Source organism: Schistocerca gregaria, chromosome 5 (assembly GCF_023897955.1).
Source record: "Schistocerca gregaria isolate iqSchGreg1 chromosome 5, iqSchGreg1.2, whole genome shotgun sequence".
Classification (NCBI taxonomy): Eukaryota; Metazoa; Arthropoda; class Insecta; order Orthoptera; family Acrididae; genus Schistocerca; species Schistocerca gregaria.
Genome location: NC_064924.1, coordinates 261,027,452 through 261,054,796, shown reverse-complemented (window position 1 = coordinate 261,054,796; position 27,345 = coordinate 261,027,452). Strand labels below are relative to the sequence as shown.

General features: G+C 41.0%; 1 protein-coding gene across 1 annotated transcript in view; it reads right to left on the bottom strand.

The window, feature by feature from the left end:
* Positions 1–27,345, bottom strand: part of LOC126272140 (WD repeat-containing protein 43) — a 92,995-nt gene that overhangs the window by 58,247 nt on the left and 7,403 nt on the right. Inside the window, exons 2-3 of the mRNA XM_049974754.1 lie at positions 17,191–17,447; positions 6,302–6,538 (exon numbers count right to left, since the gene is read on the bottom strand). Coding sequence (XP_049830711.1) covers positions 6,302–6,538; positions 17,191–17,447 — 494 coding nt within the window. The remainder of the gene's footprint in view (positions 1–6,301; positions 6,539–17,190; positions 17,448–27,345) is intronic.

The following is a 27,345-nucleotide window of genomic DNA, read 5'->3' as shown; positions in this document are numbered from 1 at the left end:
CCTCCGCTGGTGAACGGCCAGATGTTCGGCTACCAGCAGTGCGGCTAGGCGAAATGGATGACGGCCTGGGGCGGCAACCGCTGGGTGGTGCAGGAGAAGAAATGCGCCGCGGCGGGAAAGGAGAACTGTGCTTCCTATGAGCCTTCTTGGAAGGTCGTTCTGTGCAAGTATTGGTCGATGGCTGAGAGTTCTAGGTAAGTAGGAGGTCTGCACGAGACAGTTCCTTCTTGAAGGCCCATGCATCTGACTTCTGGGTCTTCGTCCTCGCATAAGCTGATAAAGGTGTGTGTGTGTGTGTGTGTGTGTGTGTGTGTGTGTGTGTGTGTGTGTGTGTGTGTGTCGGAGGGGTGACGGGAGGAAGAGGAGACGTCGACCAGGCGATCTTAGCACTGGCCGAATGGACGACCGTAGTGCTGAAGGTCAGATCGCATGTCTGCGTTGCCACCTCCCTGGTAGTCCGAGGAGAGGCAAGGCGAGGACAGTACTGTATTTGCCCGCTGGGAGCAGCGTGGGCTTCCTACTAGCAAATAGCTTGCGAGCAGCCAAGGTGGACACTTTCTCTTTGATCCGAATTTCTTGGATACAGTGTTCTTCCTTGTAGATGCGACAGTCACGGGAGGACGCTGCATGGTCATCGTGACAGTTCACACAACGAGGAGACGGAGGTGGACAGTCTCCCTCATGGGCATCCCTGCCACAAGTGACACATTTAGCCGCATTGGAACAAGACTGGCGAGTGTGATTAAAACGCTGACACTGGTAGCAGCGCGTAGGTGTCGGGACATAGGGGCAAACAGAAATAACCTCGTAGCCGCTGTGACGGCAGCTGAACACTAGCAAAGGTCAAGAAAAGTGTCCGGGTCAGTACAAGGTCATTGTTGACCTTTTTCATGACCCTATGGACAGCCGCCACATCCTGCTCAGCGAGGAAAGACTGAATCTCCTTGTCTGTAAATACGTCGAGTGATCTAGTATATACCACACCACGAGACGAATTTAAAGTGCAGTGAGCCTCCACCCGGACAGGGAACGTGTACAGGAGTGTGGCCCGAAGCAGTTTTTGTGCCTGAAAGGCGCTCTCAGTTTCTAGTAACAAGGTACCATTATGCAACCTGGTACAAGACTTGACCGATCCGGCTATGGCATCTACGCCCTTCTGGATAACGAAAGGGTTGACAGAGGAAAAATCCTTTCCATCCTCAGATCGAGAAACTACGAGGAACTGTGGGGCAGGCGGTAGTACTTTTGTCACTGGCAGCTGGTCAAGTTTCCGTTTGTGGGCAGAAGTCTAGAGAGAAGAAGAAAAATACATTGCGGAGGAATCCCCCACGATTGCCAGCGTCTCCGATGGCGCGCTCCTTCCTTGTGGGGACCCTCTCAGAGGGCACTCCCGCCTTAGGTGATTGTTCACACCTTAGGTCACACCTCCCGAGAAACGGACGGAGGGACCAATCGGCATGGTCGGAAGGTGTCAGCTCAGGCAATCACCCCTCCCTGGGCCTGGCCGTTACCAGGGGGTACGTGCGTACCTTACTTGTCTACCCAGGGCGGGGAATTATGCGTTACCCCGTTACCGGCTACGCGTGCGAACGCGTGGGTCGGCCTTCAGGCACACAGGGAGGAAGGAAGAAGAGGAAAAAGAAAGGAGAGAGGGAAAGAAATGACAGACTGTCTCAAACGCCGAGGCAGAGACCAGAGACGGCAAGGGAAAGACGGCAAGGGAAAGAGTAAGTAAGACAGTGAGATGGCGAAGAACAAAGAAAGGAACCAACCAAAGGAAGGAAGAAACCAGAAGTAGTGAAAAACCAAAATGAATGCAAATATAGGTCGTGAAACCGTCCGTTTCCGGACGCAGGTGCTAACTACCCCCTCGAGGGGGAGGGACTTCTTTTAGTCGCCTCTTACGACAGGCAGGAATACCTCGGGCCTATTCTAACCCCCCGGACCCGCAGGGGGAATCTAACAAGTCTAATCGGTACTTACAGCACACTATACATTAGCTAGCAATAAGACTACACAGGCAAAAAGCATTAATAAATCATACAATGTACCCCAAAGCCACACACACACACACACACACACACACACACACACACACACACACACCCCTTAGCAAGTACAAATTATTATTTTGTCCTTTAATGGATAATTTCAACATGTCAATAAGTTGAGGTTAAAGAAATAGTTAACTACCGTATTGTACATCGACTCAACCTTTTTAACGTCGACTATAATCTCTCTTCCTTCTCCCTACACAGACAATTGGAATTTCAGTCTGTCCAAGGAATTTTTCAGGGGTGTAGCTGTACACACATAACTGAGAACGTTGTCAATGGGCAGGGCATGAGTCTTCACTATACTACTTACTGTTATTGTAGTCATCAGTCCAAATATTGGTTTGCTACAGCTCTTGCCAACAGTATCTTGATCAAGTCTTTTTCACATCTGTGTAACTACTGGATCCTATGTCCAATTGAACTTGGTTACTTGTTCAAGTCTTGTATCCATCCATAAAATTTACCGCCTTGCCTCCCCCCCCACCTAAGATCGCCAAATTAATCATCATAACCCTATTTTACAAGCAATATATACTAATTTAACAAAAACAATATTTCCCTGTATCAACAGTATGCTTGCAATGCCCTCATCGCAACCATCTCCATACTCAGAACCCACAAAATTTGCACTTGTGAAACAAATTGCAGTGAACAGTGGGGAAGGGGTGGTAGCATTGCCAGTGTTCAGTCAGCTGTGGTTCACAAGGTACTGCATGTAAACAACGAAACAGCAACAAAGCAAGCATGGTGCATTTGAGAAAGAACTAAGATTGAATCGTAGCTGGCCCATAACACTCGAGTGGTGATATGTCGATAAAGTAATTTTTATTAAAGCACAAGTTTGCACAGTATTGCATGGTATTCATCAGTAAGACTGATTTAAAATGTCAACAAATCTGACTCACTTTCAACTTCAGAAGTGCCACAGATTGTATTACATACAGTTCGCTAGATTTAACTCACAAAAAAGTGTGTGGTCACATTAGCTAGCACAATCACCCAACCCGCTCCTCCTGCAAGCTGCATATTGGGATCAGGTGTGGTATCAATTTTGTCAGATGCATCACTGCAGCTAAATTAATGCAGTTTATTTCACAATGAATCACAATCAAGAGAGACACTGTTGATTCAATGGTACTGGGTGCACACAAGAACTGGCATATTTTATGCTTACAGTAACAACACTGATTTTAGATCCTTTTTGATCAATTTAGATATGTCAAAGATTCAGTTCAGTTGGGCTGCCACAAGTATATCTGAAAATATACGCAAGTGAGACTGCGATAATGAAAATTGTTTCAGAATCATGAAGCATCTACTACGAAAATACAGAATCTGCTAACTGCAGCACTGTATTTTGAATTAATATTTTGGATGAGATTAAAAACTATGGTTGGTAGAAACACATCACTTGTGCATAGAAGAAGCAGTTAACAATTGCATCAATTACTTTTTTTTTTCGGTACTGGAGCACTAGTGTCATACACAAATTAATCCAAGTTCTTCAGCACTGGAGTGCCACAATTAAAACCTTCCAAAACTCAAGTTTGACTGCATGGTCATTTTGAAATTTCACACCTTTTGCAACTAACCGCACCCTTAACATAAGCTGAAAACATGAGTTCACACTTTTAGCAGTGGTATACTTTACACTCAAAAGAATCTGTCCATTTCATCCCACTATCTACACTCATGTTGTACAGAGACTGTCTCTCTGAAACAGGCCTTGGAAAGCAACACACTTCGTGACTCATATTACAGTTAAAACTTCTGTGATACCTTAAGTTTTCAATCTCTCAATTCCTCTGGGCCTCCATGCCAATATCTGAGAAGAAATAGCCTGCTCAGGGCATCTAAATGTTTTGATGTTTATAGTGGACAACCACTGTGCAACACCATGCCTACCTGTCCATAAATCAAGAGGCAGGTTGTTTAAATCAATGGTGAACCCACAGGCAAAAGTAGACTCATATTCTCTATCTAAGCCTTACGAACTGTTTGCACGGCTTTCTAGAGAACAATAATCTTCCAATGTTGATTTGTTTAATGCCTATTTTCAGTTCCCATCATACCAAGAATATAGAAAAATACTGCATTATATCAATGTAACACATTTGGGGTCACTAACTGTGTCTGGATATCCTAAAGATATGCAGAACAACTTACAAATTCCCTATACAGTTTCATAACAGGTAAAATGCACTGAACATCTGCATAATTTGCAACTTCTGTCCAAGACACTTTTACAGGATGGCATTAAGTCTGTATTATCCATGTACAGGAAACACCTGAAATAAGCAATGTCTCAAAACTACACAAAGACAATCGAGTTATTACTTGTTCACTCCAACCTTAACCTCTAACATTAACCATTAACCCTCTCCTAGACAATATTGAAAAAAATCTGATGTATTTTTTTGTGCTGTAACACCATTTCATAGGGAATTCATTATAAAACAATAGATTGCTACTCATCGTAAAAATGATATGTTGAGTTGCAGACAGGCATAACAGAAAGACTGCTACATATTCAAGCTTTCAGCCAAAGCCTTTTTCAGAAAGGAAAACAAACAAACAAACAAACAAACAAACAAACACAAACACACACAGAACCTGTACTTTCACTTTGCATAATTAGAATCCATTATAATTTACAAAAAAAATGTTTCTCTAGACCAATAGGGAGGAGTATTCATATGAGGACAGTGGGAAAGAAAATGACTATCTTACATGATAATTTTTATTAGTAACATCAAAGAACACATCAAATAAATGTACACACTACTTTGAATATTATTCTGCGGAATTCTGAGGCCTGCGGAATCCATCCTTCAATGCCTCTCAAAGTTTTTGCTCATGGTCAAAACACACACAACTGTGTGGATATCTCCGTGTTGATTTAATAGGATCTTTTTTAACAACACAACTCATTGTAACGGATCCAATTTCCATATGTGGCCAGACTGTAACATACCACCACAGCTTTATCGAAGATGATAATCATGGAGGATACACCAGTTACCATTGTGACTGACATTACACCAAAATTTACTTAAGTACTAGTGTGACGCTAATTCTAAAAATGGTTTCAATGTTTTCTAGCAACTTACAGAGGAACACAAGTCAGTGGCCACAAATCTAGCCAAGAAGATTCCCGGCCACCTTCAATGAATGTTCCTCGATCTGCCCAATAGGTAAGAGAACAAAACTACACAATTCCAGATCAGCACTCTAATATGGCATGACTACTTTCAGCCACACTAGGACACATTCCAGGAGCCACCACGTCCCTTGAAGACTGTCAACTGGTGACAAGTGCAACATCCTGGTGTTAACCAAGGATGGCAACACTGGAATCAGCTACACTTGCCAGGGCAGGTGCTATCAGCTCTAGACAACATGTTCCAAAGACAACCACAACTGGTGGCATAACTGAACTCCAAAAAACACAAAAACTGCTCTATAATAACTTCGAACTGACTCTTGTGACATCACACTCAAATGCAATACAGTACCACACAGTATCCAAACCTATCGAATTAGTTCGGCCAGCATCTTCGTTACTTTCACCCTTCAAGGGATGGCTCAAAGTGTAAGACATCAATCGACCACTATTGAGACACTAACAGTACATAGTGGCACCACACATCGAGACTGCCCACACTGGCCATGTCTTTTGTCCCTATTGCATAGTTGGGGGGAGGGGGGGACTCAGTAGCTCCTCTGATGAACACTGATATTGCATATACACCTCATCAACCCCTGTTAACTGCTACAATGGTCAGTGGGGATGCTGCCCAGCCACAGCCCGCAATATGCCACTTCAGTGCGTACATAGGTCAGCATCTTAAAGTAAAATGATTGTGTCCTTCATATCAGACTCAATTTTGTTCACTGGATTTTGCTTGTATCTGCAGCTGCTAGACTGGTTATTTTACTAACTATGATAGGCAAATCATGGGAAGAAAACCTATCTTAGCTTATAATGAACTTTTCTGTTTGCATGCTTATAATGTGTGTACCGATTTTTGTTGTTGTTGTTGTTGTGGAAATGATGAGTGCTGCCTACAAAAAGCTATGCATATAACACCATGCCGAAGCAAGATTCTTAACAGCCCCAAAGAGAGATGTAAGATGAGCAGTTGCAATATGAAACACTTTTTGTGTGCATTATGACCAAAATAACTAAACTAGAGGCTACACAGTTTCCGTGATGAAGAAGACTGAAAAAATAATTTACTTACCATGCATTGACATACCGATCACCTTTGGCTGAGCTCAGGAAATAGTTTTCCGAATGTTCAGTCACTGGAGCAACATATAATAAATTTAAAACATCTGTTGAATGGCCTGCAAATGTTTTTATAACTTGTTTGTCATCCAAATTCCACCAACTAATAGTTCGACTTGCTGCCAGGAGTGACTTTCCATCTGGTAAAACTAAGATACTAGTCAACTGTTCAGTTCCTGCTTTCCACTTGCTGCAAAAGATTAGAAAGTAAAGTTCATCTGAGATGGTTTTATAATCAGTCAAACAAAAAATCACAGCAACATTTTGCATAGTAAGCAGGGAATATTGCTTTATTTCAGATGTATTTAGATGAAACACTAAGTAATGTTACATTCATCTTCACATCCCCTTCAGTACAGCAGCAGAAGTTATGACCAATGTTTAGTGTTATTCAAAAATGAAGAATAGATGTCAACTGTTTATTACAGATGAACAGTGAAAGATAGAAACACATTGTGTATGTCACTGGATAGTGAAAGATTCAAAGTTTTATGTTCGCACAGACACTATACTACACACTCAACATGAGCACCATGTCTTTCTCAAGAAATATCGACACGGTAGGCCATTTCATTCCATACCTGAATCAATAGGTCCCTGTTTATTAAACAAATCTTAACAACTGAATTTCTCTTATCTTTACGAGTAGCTTCCATAGGTGGGACAAAGACTGCCTTATGTACTTTCACAGGGGCCAAAAAAAAAATTTGAAGGTTTGCGGTCTGATGACCTGCGAGACCAAAAACAATGAATAAGTTCTCTTTGTCCATCCTATCCAACGAAACACTGAGATGATGGTGTTAAGATAATGCCACACAACATGGAGAAAGAGAAGAACTAAAACAAAATCATTGGAATCCTCAATAAAGTAAGTTGAGAAAACTACCACTTCTGCAGCATGTCCAGGCATATTCCCATCTCAGTTTGCACAAACTTTGTGAACAGAAACGGTGCCAAAAACATTCACCGTTGACGAGTCTCAATGACAAGGCCAGGATTTTGTGACGCCCCAAATTCTTACATTATAGCAGTTTACTTTACGTGATGGCAGAAACGTCAATTTGTTTGAAAAGACGAGTTGTCCTTAAAAAAAAAAAGATAAAAAGGCTCCTACCATATCTTGGAGAACTGTAATGAAAAATTCAGTACTTTCTGTTATGGTCACCATGATGCAATTGCTGCAGTAACTGCAACTTTTAAGGCTTCATATGCATGTGTCATTTCAGAATATGCCACACCATTGTCTGAGGAGGAAGTTCTTGGCCTGCCCATCTTGTGGACTTCCAAGGGCTGTGTGGACATCTTTGATATACTTGACTTCATCAGATGTACGTTATAAACCGATGCTGTTCCTTTGCATATGTAATCAACCTCCGAGAACATTTTATGCCAGTCATAAATCTGCTTCCGCAGAGCCGGCTTCTTTCTGAATCAATAGCGGAATGCAAGTCACACTTGAACAATGGCTTGACTTCATGCAAATTTCATCACAAAATGGTGCAATCGCCATGTTGGTACAAACAAACAACAGTGCAACTGTTGTCAAAACTCTGAACCTTCCTGGTTCCAGTGACACGCACTGTGTGTGTGTGTGAGAGAGAGAGAGAGAGAGAGAGAGAGAGAGAGAGAGAGAGAGAGAGAGCGCAATGACATCTGTTCTTTCAGTTTGAATCTCCCAGTACTCTGACTAAAATAACTGACATTTCAGCAAGTCAAGCAGTTGAGGCCAGGCCTCAATTAATAGGAGCTGATTCCAAGACCGCATGCTGTTGGCTACTCTGCAGATACATCCAGTCTTGCAATGGCAAGGCAGGTTACACGTGGAATGAAGGGGGGTAGATCCTGCTGAGTTTAGTCAAAAGCATTCAAATGACCATCTATGAACTCTTCTGAGCTTTGCTCAATATCAGTATGTGCCCAATTGATTGTTACCTACTTACCACCATACAACTGTTATCGTGTCATGTTAGATTTCTCGTGCAATACATCATGTGGCTCTCAGTGCAGTGAAACGTGCGAGTTTATTTTAACCTGAAGGAGACTGAACAAATGTTCAGTAATATGTCAACAGTATTATCAACAGAACTAACTAACTCGTAGTACACACACACACACACACACATTAGAGCTCTTAACAGTTTATGGGCCAAGTCCAGGATACTGTTGTTGAACAGAAAAATTATTTCACTCAACAAAGGTGGCAACAAACTATTTGATTCTTGTGCCGAACCTGGACGGACATGAAAACTACAGAAACTGGGCTTTTCGAATCAAGAAAGGAACATGCTCATTCTACAAGGACTGGCAAAACGTATCTCAGAAGTAGTTGGGTTTAACATCCTGTCAACATTGAGGTCATTAGAGATGAACACAAGCTCAGATTGTGTTCAGGACGAGGAAGGAAATTGGCCATGCCTTTTCAAAGGAACTGGAGCAATTTAGGGAAATCACAAAAAAACCTTAATATGGATGGCCAGATGATGGTTTGAACAGTCATCTTCCCAACTGCGAGTCCAGTGTGCCAACCGCTGCACCACCTCGCTCAGTAATAATTCTTACTATTAATCCGTCTTGTGTATGGGCACGTAAAAGAAGCAAAATGTCAGTGGACTTGTGGCAGAAAACGAAATTACTGTTTGATGACTCTGGCAAGAAAGAAGTTACTTGCTGCAAGGGCAAAAAGCCAGGACATTTTAAAAGGAAGTACCCTAGTAATGAGGTTAATGATATCGCACAAAACATAACCTCAATTGCCTTCAGTGCAGTATTATTAAACGATTCTTTTGAAGAAATGACTGGTTTGTCAATTTGGGTGTTAGGGCCCATCATACAGCAAATAGCAAATAAAAACTGGGTGAAGACCAATATTACCATGCATAAAACTGTGGTTGTTGTTGTTGTCTTCAGTCCTGAGACTGGTTTGATGCAGCTCTCCATGCTACTCTATCCTGTGCAAGCTGCTTCATCTCCCAGTACCTACTGCAACCTACATCCTTCTGAATCTGCTTAGTGTACTCATCTCTCGGTCTCCCTCTACGATTTTTACCCTCCACGCTGCCCTCCAATGCTAAATTTGTGATCCCTTGATGCCTCAAAACATGTCCTACCAACCGATCCCTTCTTCTAGTCAAGTTGTGCCACAAACTTCTCTTCTCACCAATCCTATTCAATACCTCCTCATTAGTTACGTGATCTATCCACCTTATCTTCAGTATTCTTCTGTAGCACCACATTTCGAAAGCTTCTATTCTCTTCTTGTCCAAACTAGTTATCGTCCATGTTTCACTTCCATACATGGCTACACTCCAAACAAATACTTTCAGAAACGACTTCCTGATACATAAATCTATATTCGATGTTAACAAATTTCTCTTCTTCAGAAACGCTTTCCTTGCCATTGCCAGTCTACATTTTATATCCTCCCTACTTCGACCATCATCAGTTATTTTACTTCCTAAATAGCAAAACTCCTTTACTACTTTAAGTGTCTCATTTCCTAATCTAATTCCCTCAGCATCACCCGATTTAATTTGACTACATTCCATTATCCTCGTTTTGCTTTTGTTAATGTTCATCTTATATCCTCCTTTCAAGACACTGTCCATTCCGTTCAACTGCTCTTCCAAGTCCTTTGCCGTCTCTGACAGAATTACAATGTCATCGGCGAACCTCAAAGTTTTTACTTCGTCTCCATGAATTTTAATACCTACTCCAAATTTTTCTTTTGTTTCCTTTACTGCTTGCTCAATATACAGATTGAATAACATCGGGGAGAGGCTACAACCCTGTCTCACTCCTTTCCCAACCACTGCTTCCCTTTCATGCCCCTCGACTCTTATTACTGCCATCTGGTTTCTGTACAAATTATAAATAGCCTTTCGCTCCCTGTATTTTACCCCTGCCACCTTTAGAATTTGAAAAAGAGTATTCCAGTCAACATTGTCAAAAGCTTTCTCTAAGTCTACAAATGCTAGAAACGTAGGTTTGCCTTTTCTTAATCTTTCTTCTAAGATAAGTCGTAAGGTCAGTATTGCCTCACGTGTTCCAACATTTCGACGGAATCCAAACTGATCCTCCCCGAGGTCTGCATCTACCAGTTTTTCCATTCGTCTGTAAAGAATTCGCGTTAGTATTTTGCAGCCGTGGCTTATTAAACTGATAGTTCGGTAATTTTCACATCTGTCAGCACCTGCTTTCTTTGGGATTGGAATTATTATATTCTTCTTGAAGTCTGAGGGTATTTCGCCTGTCTCATACATCTTGCTCACCAGCTGGTAGAGTTTTGTCATGACTGGCTCTCCCAAGGCCGTCAGTAGTTCTAATGGAATGTTGTCTACTCCGGGGGCCTTGTTTCGACTCAGGTCTTTCAGTGCTCTGTCAAACTCTTCATGCAGTATCGTATCTCCCATTTCGTCTTCATCTACATCCTCTTCTATTCCCATAATATTGTCCTCAAGTACATCGCCCTTGTATAAACCTTCTATATACTCCTTCCACCTTTCTGCCTTCCCTTCTTTGCTTAGAACTGGGCTGCCATCTGAGCTCTTGATATTCATACACGTGGTTCTCTTCTCTCCAAAGGTCTCTTTAATTTTCCTGTAGGCCGTATCTATCTTACCCCTAGTGAGATAAGCTTCTACATCCTTACATTTGTCCTCTAGCCATCCCTGTTTAGCCATTTTGCACTTCCTGTCGATCTCATTTTTGAGACGTTTGTATTCCTTTTTGCCTGCTTCATTTACTGCATTTTTATATTTTCTCCTTTCATCAATTAAATTCAATATTTCTTCTGTTACCCAAGGATTTCTAGCAGCCCTCGTCTTTGTACCTACTTTATCCTCTGCTGCCTTCACTACTACATCCCTCAGAGCTACCCATTCTTCTTCTACTGTATTTCTTTCCCCTATTCCTGTCAATTGTTCCCTTATGCTCTCTTTGAAACTCTGTACAACCTCTGGTTCTTTCAGTTTATCCAGGTCCCATCTCCTTAATTTCCCACATTTTTGCAGTTTCTTCAGTTTTAATCTACAGGTCATAACCAATAGATTGTGGTCAGAGTCCACATCTGCCCCTGGAAATGTCTTACAACTTAAAACCTGGTTCCTAAATCTCTGTCTTACCATTATATAATCTATCTGATACCTTTTAGTATCTCCAGGGTTCTTCCACGTATACAGCCTTCTTTCATGATTCTTAAACCAAGTGTTAGCTATTATTAAGTTGTGCTCTGTGCAAAATTCTACTAGGCGGCTTCCTCTTTCATTTTTTAGCCCCAATCCATATTCACCTACTATGTTTCCTTCTCTCCCTTTTCCTACACTCGAATTCCAGTCACCCATTACTATTAAATTTTCGTCTCACTTCACTATCTGAATAATTTCTTTTATTTCATCGTACATTTCTTCAATTTCTTCATCATCTGCAGAGCTACTTGGCATATAAACTTGTACTACTGTAGTAGGTGTGGGCTTCGTATCTATCTTGGCCACAATAATGCGTTCACTATGCTGTTTGTAGTAGCTTACCCGCATTCCTATTTTCCTATTCATTATTAAACCTACTCCTGCATTACCCCTATTTGATTTTGTGTTTATAACCCTGTAGTCACCTGACCAGAAGTCTTGTTCCTCCTGCCACCGAACTTCACTAATTCCCACTATATCTAACTTTAACCTATCCATTTCCCTTTTTAAATTTTCTATCCTACCTGCCCGATTAAGGGATCTGACATTCCACGCTCCGATCCGTAGAACGCCAGTTTTCTTTCTCCTGATAACGACATCCTCCTGAGTAGTCCCCGCCCGGAGATCCGAATGGGGGACTATTTTACCTCCGGAATATTTTACCCAAGAGGATGCCATCATCATTTAATCATACAGTAAAGCTGCATGTCCTCGGGAAAAATTACGGCTGTAGTTTCCCCTTGCTTTCAGCCGTTCGCAGTACCAGCACAGCAAGGCCGTTTTGGTTAATGTTGCAAGGCCAGATCAGTCAATCATCCAGACTGTTGCCCCTGCAACTACTGAAAAGGCTGCTGCCCCTCTTCAGGAACCACACGTTTGTCTGGCCTCTCAACAGATACCCCTCCGTTGTGGTTGCACCTACGGTACGGCCATCTGTATCGCTGAGGCACGCAAGCCTCCCCACCAACGGCAAGGTGGTAGCAAATCAAATTCCTGTGCTCTATGTTATGATCTAGCGGAGTTGATTTAACAACAGTAGTTGAAAAGACTTCTATGATGTCAAAGTGAAAAATGATGTGGGTGTTCTAGAATTGACGAATTTATTGTCTGAACAGGTTAATTGAGCCAGGAAACTCAACTGAATTTTGTAGTGCTCACTGTAATATTAACAAGAATCCAGAATTAGTTGCAACTGCAGATCTTGTTGATGCTATTTATAAGCCGAACACAGAAGTAATTTTTTAGGAATGGTTATTGTATCTAGTTGGCATAGACTCTTATTAATGATATTTGTAAGCTGAGCATTGACAGAAGTAATTTTTCAGGAATTGTTACTGCATCTAGATAACATAGGTTAAGACATGTAAATGTGAATAACCTTATAAAACTGAGAGATGCTGCTGTGGAATGAACTGTATGTGAAAATGTTAACATGAATATTACTAAGCAGAGTTGTGTGGCATGTAATGATGGCACACAAAAGAGACAGCCTTTTCCTCATGGAGGCAGTAGAGCTACTAAGATACTTGAGATTATACAGGCAGATCTCTCTGGACCAAAAGAAGTTATGTCACTAGGTGACGCAAAGTTTTTCTCATTTTGGAAGATTATTATAGCCAAATGGCATTTGTGTATTTTCTAAAGACAACAATTGAAACTTTTGACAGACTTCGTGAATTTCAAAAAATTGGCATAAAATCAGCAAGATAGAAAAAGTAAAATAATTAGAACAGATAATGGTAAAGAATTCTGCTGCGAGAGTTTTGGCAGAGTATTGAATAAGCATGGGTTTTGACACTGACTAATAGCTATACACCAGAACAAAATAGTGCATTGAACAGAACTGTGATAGAAAGGGTAAAAGATGTATACTATTTGATGGATAACCTGAAAAAAGTTTTTGGGCTGAATCGGTTAATAGTGCAGTAACTTAAAATTTAGGGAATAAAACACCCTAATGAAATGTGGACTGGTGAGACACCAACAATTAGTCATCTCTGAATATCTGGAATGCACACAAAACTTGGATTATCAGTGAAGCATGAAAACAGAATCCAACATTTGATTATGAGATTTTAACACAGTAAGTACACTTTGATGAAGAAAACAGAACAAGAAGTCTGAAGACAGCTGCCTCATTACTCTGGTCACTGCAGTGAACAGAATAATTACAAGCAGATTGCTCTCATTTCACATAAATGACTTCACTAATGGCAACTACGACAGTAAACTGCTTGCGTAGGGTATGTGTCTGCCAATAACCGAAAATACGCTAGTGTAAATTTTAAATCTATATGAAGTTTCAGTGACTTCACACATTGCTGGCAATGAAACCTGACATTAAAATCCAAGAAAGTAACCTGCAGGCACCACCTGGAAATTATGCTATTTAGCATCAAGAAAAATATCCAGGAAATTTAACTGATTTTTTCCTCCAACTTTCTCATTACAAATTTTAAACATTACGGGCACTATACACAAGTCACTGGCATTTCTTGATACAAACAGTGTAATTCATTATTTTACACCATTACCAAGCACATGTGTCACACCTAGGAGGAGAAAAATTAGTGTTTGATGTCCCATCCACAACGAGGTCATTGGAGACTGAGTACAAGCTCATATTAGGAAAGGATGGAGAAGGAAAGCAGCCGTGTGCTTTTGAAGGAACCATCTTGGCATTTGCCTTATAAGTGATTTAGGGAAATCAAGGAAAGCCTAAATCAAGATGGCCAGAAGCAGGTTTGAACAGTCATCCTCCCAAATGCGAGTCCAATGGACTACCCCGGTCGATGTGTCACATCTACATACAACCAGAGTTGTTATCTATTTTAAGGGGAGATGGTGGCAGTCTTGCACTGATATTTTTGTAAATCCATATCTTTGCCATTTTTTGTTCAATCTCACTGAAATTTTGCACACTTATGTATAGAGATGTAATATTTTTTTACAATTCACAATTTTTAATACTCTAATGCAGTGAGATAATTTTGAATTTTTTATTTTAATGTACACTTTTTTATAATTTTGAGGCAATTTTGGCAAATTTTTTAATGGTAAAATAATCTACACTAATACGTGTACAATTAAGTGCAGTAACTTTTAGGTAAATTAATGCTATTATTTTCTGTGATATTTTGGATTCGAACATTTTTTACAAGCAAACTTTTCAATATATTATCAACCACAAAACTGTGTATACTATCTCTATTAAAATTTTGTTCCATTTAAATATTGCTTCAAAGTAAAAGAATTTCATAGCAACACTTCCAGTAGTTTCGGATATATGTGTTCCTGAAAGCAGAAAAATCATTTTAAAGTTTGTATGTTAAAAAGAAAAACTATCATACCTTAGCTAAAACTGCCCATATCCATATTCCATTTCTTCCGCATCAACCTCTACAGCTCTTTTAGCTTCTCTGCTCCTTTGCCTAGCAATTTCTTTTATGTTCTGGACTGAACTCTCCGCGTTCGTAATTCTTTGCTTATCGGTGATCTGCAGTATCTGTTCAGTGAAGACTCCAGGTGTAAAGCCCAACTTACGGAGGATGTGAAGTCTTGCCACATTCCCATCATTAAACACTGCTGCAGCTTCCAAAGCAGAAATCTTCACCACCAAATTGGAAACAAACAGTCTTTGGACATGTTTTCCAAATAAGAGCATTGAAACTTTCATTTGGGTTCTGTGTTTTCCCATGCAGACATTTTTCTAGCAGTTCTGGTGAAGCCAGTGCTCTAAAAGTTTGTTTAATGGCCATTGAAACCTCATAAGCTAGGTTATTTTTATGGATATAAGCTTCCCCACTTTCCTTACTTTTCAAAAATTTGCACCATTCATTAGAACAGAGGCCATGTTGAGGTGTACTGTCTGTCAACAAGTAATGAAACCAGATGGCCCATACTGCTTTCCTCATACTGTTCAAGCTTGTGAGGTTACTTCTAATTGCAGCACCATAATAGACTTGTAGGTTGCCAATTCTCTTCTTTGTTGAGTCTGTTTTTACCTCCCAGTGGCTTCCCATCCTCTAGTAGCTTGCCTTTATTGTCTGTAACAAGTCTTCGGAGTCATCCATCCATCCTCTTCTTAATATGGCCTAAGCAATCTTGTTTCTCAATAGTGTAATCTTTTCCATAGGGCTGACTCAACTACATTCTGAAAGCACTAGTGTCTCCATCTCCTATTCCATACTTTTGCAAAGATCTATGGAAAATGAATTTCATACCTGCAGCTTAAATCCCACCATGTAGCCTGCATAATTTCTGCTACAAACAGCTTTATGGGCTTCCTGCCATTCTGTTTCTTTACCTGCATCAATATATTTCTTGTGCACAGAACATGTAGAACAATATTTAGACATCACCTCTAAGTCTAATACTTTTCCAGTGTCGACACTAATGTTAGTTTAAACTCCATGCAGTGAAGTATGCCCCAACTTCATCCACGAACTGTCGCAGAAAACTGCTATATAATTGCTATTAGTTGCTTCACAATTTTCTTGAATTGCCCCCCAGGACTGCCATTTTCATGCTCTCTTCACTTCTGCAACTGCAATGAGGAGAGCAGTATTCATTGCAGAAAATTTTAGGGGAGGACCAGGCATGTTCATAATACCACATAAAAGGTGTCCACCATCTCTCCCAATCCCTATACATCTTAGTCCATAAGCAAGTCTCATATTGGCTTCAGAGATTCTATTACTGACCTTTGATGTCCTGAATGGTCTGTCAGCATCACAGCTTTGACACAAAATGTGCAATGTGCAAACCAAACCTCCTCTCTCTCCATCATCAACCAAATCCACATTTCCTCCACAAACAGAACACTTGCAGGCTTTTCTAAGTGCTTCTGCCATCATTTCCAGATCCACAATTCTGAAACCTGTATTGCTGTCATGGTTTGTTTCTTCTGACAATACTTTGAGACAAGCTAATGTTTGCATCTGTAGGCCCAACCCTAACCTCAATGTCAGTTTTTCGCTTTATATTGGAAATATGGGACTTACTATATTTTTTAAATACTTTACCAGGCCTAGGCATTGTAAAAAGGGATCAACAGATTCAACCTTGCACAAAGAATGGCACAATAAATTGTCATTAATTCCACTGAACAGCACAAAACTTGTTTACAACACTCCACAGCCTTCTATACCAAACTGATTGCTAAAGCTATATTTTCCAGGTTCACAGGCCAAATTCTGCAATAAAATTTTTCCTCCATTTGGTACATTGAAAAGCGGGCTTGGCACATTACACTGCTTAGGGTTTTAATTTTTTTATGCCATTTGTAGTTCGAATTTCAAGGAAAAAATTTGGGATAATAATCTCAATTATAATTATTATCAAATAAGGAAATAAAAATAATTTGTAAATTTTTCATTATTTCTGCCACCGTCTCTCCTTAAAGATTGACATAAACTGTATCATATAATCTATGGAACTATTAAAATGTGTTCACATAAAAGTGAACCCTTAGTCAGATGTGTCACTGAGGACTAAAAATCATTTTCCCTTCACTGATTAACATGGTACAAGAATGATATAGGAATAAAAACATTACAATTTTGTGAATTTTTCAGAAAGGGAGATTTAACAACAGGCAGTTTTATATCACTTACAATGGAACATTCAGATTCAGTAGTGGAATTCACAGTATTCTCACCTTTTCACAGAACCATCGTTGATTGCCCACTCTGTGACATGAGCATCTGCACCGCCACTATACAAATGAGAGCCCGAAGACCAAGATAAGCATGTAACAGAGCCGCTGTGGCCACCCTGTAACTGTGCTTCCACATCTCCCACTGCAATGCTATAGAGTAGCACATTACCTGCAGTTGTTCCCATTGCGATTACGTCTACATTTTTTTCTGGGGATTCTAATGAAGACTTCGAACGGCGCTTCTTCTTTGAGGATACCTGCACAGGAGATGCATTTTTGAGATCACTCTCCAATAAGAATGTACGAGTAGAAGAAAAAGCAAAAAAGAAAGTTAAGAACTAATTAATTCCCAAAACTTCTATCACTGCTGTACACTAATACCTTCAACAAGACTTCTTTCATATCCAGAAATACAAACAACTTGAGCCAGCAGCATTCAAAACTTCAAATAAAAGAACTAGTGAATATATTTCATACACCAGCAATACCCCAACTCTTTAATTTATATGGAAACCAGACACCTATATGTCAATGGGCAAAGTGCACTACATAGGAACCAGCTTTCTGCAGAGAGTCTGACAAAATAATTGGTACAAAATCCAATAAGTACATACTAACAGGGTGGTTAATTGGCTGGTGAGGTGTCTGAAAGAAATCACCTTAGAAGATTTCCAAATGTGGTATAGTACAAAGCAGTTCTATGGAATTAAATAATCTGTCTGTAGCTTCACACATACTAGCATCAGATCATAATCATTAAGTCATTGGTTTACATCTTCTTAGTAATATATATTTTTTAAATTTCCTATTTGTTCACAAATGAAATGTTAAAACAAATACGGAATCTTCTTGGTAAAAGTAACACTTTCTTTTTGTTAACTATTCGCATGAAAATTTGAGTCTGCTTTTAAAAGTAAAACTCTGTAACAAAAATGTAAATCATCAAATAGAAAGTTATATACATGTATCTCGTAGAAAGACATTGCTTGGAAATCTAATCATTAAAGGCAATTTTTTTCTTGCTGTTTTTGAGAACTGCACTTTATTCCTTTACATAATTTATGCCTTGGAACAGAACTTCAAATCCTTTAAGTATGAGGGAAGATCACAAAGTAACACAATTTTACTACCAAAAAGTTTAACAGGTAACAAAACAACAACAAAAATCAAATGAACTCTACCTATATTTCTACAGTCACCAACATTCTCAACACATTTCTCCCATCATGGTACCAGTTCATAGAAGTCAATTTGATTTGAGTATACCACCTGTGGACTGCTGGTTTCACTTGCACCTATGTCGCAAAGCTCTGGCCAGCCAGGAATTTCTTCATGGGACTGAGCAGATTAAAGTCCGAAGGTGCACGGTTAGGACTTTTTGGTGGTTGCTGGAGCACCTCCCACCCAAATTTTCGAACAAACAAAAGCAGCTAAATTGGGGTAAAGCATTGTCAAGAAATCTGACATCACCAGAATTAATGTTGTGGCATTTGCCACAAAGAGCACAACGCAATTTAACCAAAGTTTTAATGCAAGCTGCAGCTTTTAAAGTGGTCCCTTACTCAGCAAAATCCACCAACAACACACTATAAATATCCCAGAACACTGTCACAAGCACTTTCCTAACAGACCGAGTCGCCCTGGTTTGTTTGTTTTTTTTCTTTTTTGTACTGGGGAAACAGCATGTTCCTCTTCACAGATGGCTCTCTAGGTTTGGACGTGTAGTGCCAGAACCACAACTCATCAGTGACAGTTCCTTTCACAAAGACATGCCCTTCTGTGGTGTAACATGTTCACTGTTCCAAACATGTTATGTTCTTCGGCACACAGTGAGCACCAACTTTACAAAATTTCAAAGTGTCACAAACAATACCGTACACCACACCACAGGGGATGTTTAACTGCAGCTGTAAGGTTCGCAACTGCACATGCCGGTCATTCAGAATTGCTGTCTCAATGGCTCCGACAGTTACCTGCCACCCGGTGCGTGGTGAATCACTAAGATTCATACAGCCCTCTTGGAAGAACACAAATCACCTGGAGACAATGCTACCATTCATACAGTCAATCCCATATACACCACCTATGTCCAAGTGAATTTCACTCAGTTTACACACTTGAGCCCACAAATATCAAACCACCCTTCGCTGCTCTACATAAGATGACGACAGTAACATGCATGCCATGTGTGTTTTGTAATTCAGGTTTCTCTTGCTAGGGCAGCACATGAAAACAAAACACCCTCTGTAGTGCAAACTTCAAACTATATCATCATGAAGTTTCAACATTCCAGTTGCAACAAAAGGCGGGGAAAAAATTAGTGTGTGTTACATTCCAATTCTCCTTCATATAAAGAAAGTCAAGAAGGACCAGTCTGTGGAGTATCCCTGTACATATCACAGGGATATTCCTTCACATACCTCACTATTAACCCAACTTCACCCTAACTGAAGATCGCTTGAAATTAATTTACACAACAGAATTGAATACAAGTACTTTTCTTGACCAATTCCGGTAATACTGCTTTCTGTGTCCATATACACAAACATTAATGGGGTCAATCATTGTGAATGAAGGTCAAGATGCAGAAAAATGGAAGCTAAGACAATTAAAATGAGTAATAAAAATTGCTCACTACATTAGAAACTCCTGCAGAAAATTTTTTGGTAAAAGCAAAATTAAGACACCATCCAATATAGCACACAATGACACAAATAAATAAGTCATAATTAAAGCTAAAAATTGTAAAGTCACAAAGATGTTTTAAGTATCCTATGAACATTTACTTGATGTGCTCAATAGCAAAAAAATAAGTTATAGGGGTAATATGTAACTTGGGGCTTGTTATGACTACATTAACTTTGAAACAAGTCATAAGAAATAAGAAATTTATCCATGGAAAAATGCCATGGAGCAAGTCAAAAATTGTTCCATCAACTAGAAAATTCATGACATAAATAAGATGACAAGTCAACAAGTTCATTAGAGTGTGAGTACAAAGCTTTGATAAGACAAGAATGGAAGATTAAATTAGCAGTGTCTTTCTGCGAGGAACTATTCTGACTTTCACCTTAATTGGCTTAGAGTGATAAGAAACAAATCTGGAATTTAAACTACTATATCACCTAGCTTGACAAGTTAGTTTCATGTTGCTGAGATGGTCAACCTGGGGCAATCTTGACAACCATGCTGTCATCATCAGATCTTATGCTTTAAAATTTTTAACACATTGTCCACCAGAGTCTAAAGAAGCTTAGCACTGAATAAGTACTTCCCACTACCTAGAAGATCAGAACAGGTTGGCATGGGGAGAGAGAGAGAGAGAGAGAGTGAGTCTCAAACTACATGGTTATCAGAGCCCAACCGATTGCAAATGTTCACCTTCTTGCCCTCAAGGTCTAGCACATCAGGATAGCAGGTCCTAGGTCTAATTCCTAGCCAGGTAAGAGATTTTCTTTATTCACGGACATTGTGTTTTGTGTTGTCCTGATCATTTCATTTCATCTTTTCATAGACAGTCAAGTTACCAAAGTGGTGTCAAATATTTAAGATTTGCACTCTCCCACCCAATATTGCAAAATGATCATTCATCCAGAATAATTATACTCATGAAACCCTACAATTCCATGCTCAAAATGTTCCTACACAACCGATATCATTCCAATGGAAAATCTCTCTTTTCTGTTATTTCCCCATGCAATGCAGCCAACTCCAATTTGATCACTTACATGGATAGTGGTTCTAGATCTAAAACTGTACAACACTATTTCTTCCCTCGTTCTTTCCCTATAATCTGCAGATGAAAATTTTTAAGTAGAGTGAAATAAAACATAAAACATTCAGTATGAACAAGGAAGTTGCTACTCACCATATAGCGGAGGAGGTGCAGCGCAGGTAGGCACAGCAAAAAATACTGCTACAAATAAAGCTTCCTTCATCAAAATTAGACAACAGACACACAAGTGCGTGCACGTGCGCGCGCACACACAGTCATGCAAATGCAACTCATACACACAACTGCAATCCCTGACAACTGAAACAACACTAAGCTGCAGCACCTGTACATGATGTGAGTGGCAACTGGGTGGGGGTAAGAGGCTGGGGTGAGGATGGGGACAATGAAGTGGAGAGAGGGTGGGGCAGCTATATGTAGTTGGGAGGTTAGACTGGTGGCAGGGAAGAGGCGAGGGGGTACAAGGGAGGGGGAGAGGTTGCGGAGTAGAAGTAAAAAGACTGGGTGTATTGGTGGAATAACGGCTGTGCCTTGTTGTAATGGGAACGGCCTTTGATGGGATAGGTGATGTTTGTGACTGGGCTGGAATAGGTGGTGGTGGTGTTGTGGTGGTAGTGGTGGTGGTGGTTGTGGTGGGAGGATGTATGGGACACGTTTTGCATCTAGGTCTATTACAATCATATGAGCCATGAGGTAAGGGATTGGGAGGAGGGGTTGTGCAGGGATGGACGAGTATGTTGTATAGGTTTGTTGGACGGCAGAATACCACTGTAGGGGGGGTGAGAAGGATAGTGAGCATGACGTTTCTCATTTCCAGGGCAGGATGAGAGGTAGTCAAAATCCAGGCGAGGAACGTAATTCAGTTGCTTCGATGCTGAGTGTGACTGAGTTACAAGGGGAATGATGCTCTGTGGCTGGATGGTGAGACTTTGGGAGGTAGTGGAAGACCAAAGATGAGACAAGGGAGATTTGTTTTTGTACAAGGATGGGAAGATAATTACGGTCCACGAAGGCTTCAGTGAGATGCTCTGTCTATTTTGAGAGGGACCACTTGTCACTGCAGATGCGACAGCCACAGGTGGCTAAGCTGTACGGAAGGGACTCCTTGGTATGGAATGGTTGGCAGCTACCGAAGTGGAGGTTTGATACGGACGGAGATACTGATTTAGCCATCTTCGAGATGGATGTCAACATCTAGGAAGGTGACTTGTTGGGCTGAGTAGGACCACGTGAAGCAAGTGGGAGAGAAGCAGTTGACGATCTGAAGGAAAGTAGATAGGGTGTCCTCACCCTTGATCCAGATCGCAAAGATGTCATCAACGAATCTAAACCAGGTGAGAGGTTTAGGATTGTGTGTTTTAGAAAGGATTCCTCTAGATGGCCCAGGAATAGGTTGGCCTAGGATGGTGCCATGCGAATGCCCATAGCTGGACCCATAGTTGTTTGTAGGCAATGCCTTCAGAGGAGGAGTAATTAAGGGTGAGGATATAGTTGGGCATCCCAACTAGGAAAGAAGCAGTTGGTCTGGAATCCATCGGAAAAGGTACTGTTCAATAGTGGTAAGGCCATAGGCATTGGGGATGTTAGTATAAAGGGAGGTCACATCAATAGTGACGAGCAGGGCACCTTGTGCTAAAGAGACAGTCACTGGAGGAAATGGGTGGTATTTTATGGAGGGGGGGAATCGTTCTGGTCCCGGGAGCGGGGGGACTTGCCTTGGGGGGAGGGGGGGGGGGGGGGGGGGGCGGTGCGGGTGTGCACTCGCTCACGCGCGCACATACACACACAAGTCCGTCCGCGCGTGCACGGACACAAGCAGACATTGAAAAATGTGTGTGTGTGTGTGTGTGTGTGTGTGTGTGTGTGTGTGTGTGTCGACCTGCCAGCGCTTTTGTTTGGTAAGTCACATCATCTTTGTTTTATATATAATTCTGGATAGTTAATGGGGGTGATTTTGGAGCAGTGGGGGTGGATCACAGATCGCAATCCACCGCCACTGCCCCCAAACCACCCTGTTAAATTTCCATAATTTCTTAACCTCAAACCTTGCCTCACCAGCACTCCCCAAAACCCTCAACATGCAGACCAATCTTACATCCGCAGAAAGGAAAGCAGTACACTATCTAAAAACTGATCCTGACCTCATAATCCTACCTGCGGACAACAGCTCTACCACTGTTGTATTGAACTGCAAGGATTACCTAGTAGAACTCTGCCAGCTGTCACAGCCATCCACCTACAAACCTTGCCATAATAACCCCATTCCACAAATTCAGCAGGATCTCCAGTAACTCCTCAAATCCTTAGGCCCATCCCAGATCCTCTCCCTGGACTCCCTCTCTCTTCTCATCCGCACTTCTCCCCACACCCCTACTTTCTACATGCTTCCTAAGGTCCATAAATCCAACTAACCAGGATGCCTCATTGTGGCCAGTTACAGTGCCTCCACTGGGAGAACCTCTGTACTTGTAGACCAACACCTTCAACCTATTACCCAGAATCTACCCTCCTATGAAAAATAAATAAATAAATATACCACCAATTTCCTACCACGACTCTCCACAGTTCCTGTCCCTTTACCACAAGGTGCCCTGCTTGTCACTATTGATGTCAACTCCCTTTATACTAACATGCCTAATGCCAATGGCCTTACTGCTTTTGAACACTACTTTTCCCAATGCCCAACGGAATCCAAATCAACAACCTCTCTCCACGTCACCATGAGCAAATATATCCTCACCCATAATTGCTTCTCCTTTGGAGGCATTACCTACAAACAAATCTGGTGTATGGCTATGGGCACCCCCATGACGCCATCCTATGCAAACCTATTCCTGGGCCATCTAGAGGAATCCTTCCTAAACAACCAGAATCCCAAACCCCTCACCTGGTTCAAATTCACAGATGACATCTTTGTGATGTGGATCAAGGGTGAGGTCAAAACCTCTAAAGCTTCCCCTCATTTGCTTCACCTGGTCCTACTTAGCCCGACAAGCCACTTTCCTAGATGCAGGCCTCTTCCTCAATGATGGCTATGTTAGTACCTCCATCCATATCAAACCACCTAACCACCAACAATACCTTCACTTCGACAGCTGACCCCCTCCTGTTCCATACCAAGAAGTCTCTTCCACACAGCCTAGCTACAAAATATACCGAGCATCTCACTGAAGCCTTCTGAGACCACAATTATCCTCCCATCCTCGTACAAAAACAAATCTCCTGAGCCTTATCTTTCCAGTCTGCTCAGGACTGGAGCAACTGAATTACATTCACCGCCTAGATTTTGACTATCTCTTGTCGTACCCTGAAATTCAAAATGACATGCCCATTATCCTTCTCACCCCTCTCACAGTGGTATTCTGCCGTCCAGCAAACCTACAAAATACACTCAGGCATCCATACACAATCCCTGCTCCCAACCACGTATCTCACGGCTCATATCCCTCTAATAGACCTAGATGCAAGACATGTCCCATGCATTCTCCCACACCATCTACACCAGTCTGGTCACAAGCATTACATATTCCATCGAAGACAGGGATACCCGTGAAACCAATCATGTGGTCTACAAGCTAAGCTGCAACCACTGCGGTGGATTCTATGTGGGCGTGACAACCATCAAGCTGTCTGTCTGCACGAATGGCCACCGACAAACTGTGGCCAAGAAACAAGTGGCCCACCCCGATGCTGAGCACACTGCCCAACATAACATCCTTCATTTCAATGACTGCTTCCCAGCCTGCGCCATATAGATCCTTCCCATTGACACCACCTTTTCCGACTTGTGCAGGTGGAAACTTTCCCTGGAATATACTGTATGTTCCCAAACCCTCCTGGCCTCAACCTTCGTTACTCATTGTCCTCACCAATCCAGCCCCTTCCCTGTTCCCATTCCAGTGTGTCAGCCATCATTCCGCCATCAAATCCAGTCTTTTTACTACTCTTTTTCCACAACCACACCCACACCTCTCCCCCTGCCCTCCGTCTATCCCACCTATCCTCCCAACTGCACACAGCTGCTCCAAACTCACTCCACCTCGTTCCTGTGCACTCCCCGGCAGCACTTCACTGTCTCCCCCGCCCTCCCCCAGCCGCCTCCTTACCACAACCCAGTTGTGGCTCCCATCATGCACTCGTGCTGCAGCTCACAGTGTGGCTTCAGTTTCCAGATACTGCAATTGTGTGTGAGAGTTGCATTAGCATGACTGTGTGTGTGTGTGTGTGTGTGTGTGTGTGTGTGTGTGTGTGTGTGTGTGTGTAGGGGGTAAGTTTTTGTCAAAAGCCATGCTGGCTGAAAGCTTAATTTGTGGCAATCTTTTTGTCGTGCCTATATGCAACTCAGCACCTCCGCTATATGGTGAGTAGCAACTTTCCTTTTGATAATACTGTTACATTCCACCGAGGATTTATCATGGTTTGGTAAAAATTTTTTGCTATATAAAAATAATTTTCAAATTACCAGGTATCCTCTGTTCTCAATATACTCCTGTATTAACAAAACATGTTCAGAATTTAAAAGTCTCAATTTCCTGAAAATACATAATATAATTTGTTCCTAACATGTTTGCTGTCGAGATTTGGGAGAACAGCAAAAAACTTGTTTAAACTCTGCATAGGGTACATCCTTCTCATCAACTCTCAACACCTCTACGGACTGCATACCGGTACACACAATGTGTATTTCTCCATCATCTTCAACAGCCCTCTGTGCAACTGTAGCATACCTGTATCTGGCCAATTTTCTTCTTGTAGTGTGACTTTTTGGCATTATATTTTCCACAGCTGGTCCTGAACTTAAATTCTTCAAAATTGTGTGTCTGCAAGTCTTCAAGATATGTCTGTTCATCACTAATCTCAGAATCTGAATACATGAGAGAATGTAAACTAGGTGCAAGTTGAAAAACTTTATTTCAATATTTGGATATTCTTGCATCTTCCTTTACTATCATATTCATGTTATGCTCCACAAGCTAACTCTTCTCAGTTGCTGGGTCTACAATAACTATAATACTCCATGTCAAATAACTGCCAGCTGATTCTATCACTTATAAAATAAGTTTTGTACTTTGAGCAGATTAACACCTTGCAAATTCACAAGATAAAGTTTGCTTGTTTATTTGGAAGATCTGTTTTGCTACCTTTTTAGGCAACAATTCCCAGGCGACCTTTCTCCATAACTGCTGAGTTTTTAATAGTATGGAAGGACGCACCTCCTTTACAACTTTGCCAAAAGAATGAAGACATTTATATGTTGTCAGGGAAGCACTGGTCTCAAACTTATCCTCAGTCAGTACAGATTTTAGTTTAATCCTGTACTTTCTTTTACTTTCACGTTCCTTTTCATGCGAGGGTACCATTATCTTCATGTTCACCAACCTTTTTTTTCTTTATGGGTGTTGTATTGGCTAGCAACTTTTCTGTGAGTTTTCTTGTATGCACTGCCAACATTTTCCCACCATTTTCTGAATGAACAATAAGTCACTATTAATGTAAACCAGTGAGGCACTAATAACACCAACTAACGCAACTCAAATATTACAGGAAGTGTTAAATGGTTTACATTTTAGTACCATCCAAACAGCTGGGATACCAAATGTCATCTTTGACTTTTAATGTAACAGGGTGTATACACGAAAAGGAAAAAACAAATCCAGATTTTTCCCAGGTGAAAATATGCCTTGAACTGTTAACATCAATTCCTTTAGCGGCAAAGGTTTCATTAAGCGTTAGGACAGATCTTTGATATGCAGCTACAAGTATACTGCATACTTTCGTATTAAGATTACAGAAGCATAAATACAAATTTCACCAAACATAGCATGTTAGTACCGAAAGCACTAAAATCCAGATTGTGATGTGCTTTTGTCAGCCAATCGCAGCTCACATCACGTTATCTCGCCACCAAATAAAAGAAGATATTCCAACATAAGACACCTGATGTAGCCAGCCAACAGCTACATCACTGTTAAGTAGAACAGATACACAATAGGAAAAGTTTATGGCATAAATTAACTACAAGAAGAACTAAGCTTTCACATATAATACTGTTTTTTTTTCCTTTTTGTGAGTATTATTCTTTAAGATATAGAGGGAGACTCAGGAGGAAAGGTACATGCTTTGAGGGGTGATAGTAATTCTGAACAAAAAAAACTTCATATGGACATATGCCCTATTCCAAATGGTTTCCAAGATAGAACACATTTAATATCACTTTTGTACGTCTTTCTTGAATAACTAAAACCGCACCCTCCAGCAAAAACATGTTGGCATAAAAAATTAAACTATATTAAATGTCCTACAAAAAAGGTCCCATTCATTTTTTTCTCTAGAACTAATGGTTTGTGTGAAGAGAGCACGGAAATGTTGAAAAACTCGCTCGATGCACATGCGCTGTAGCTTACGTAGTTTTTGTAGGCCAA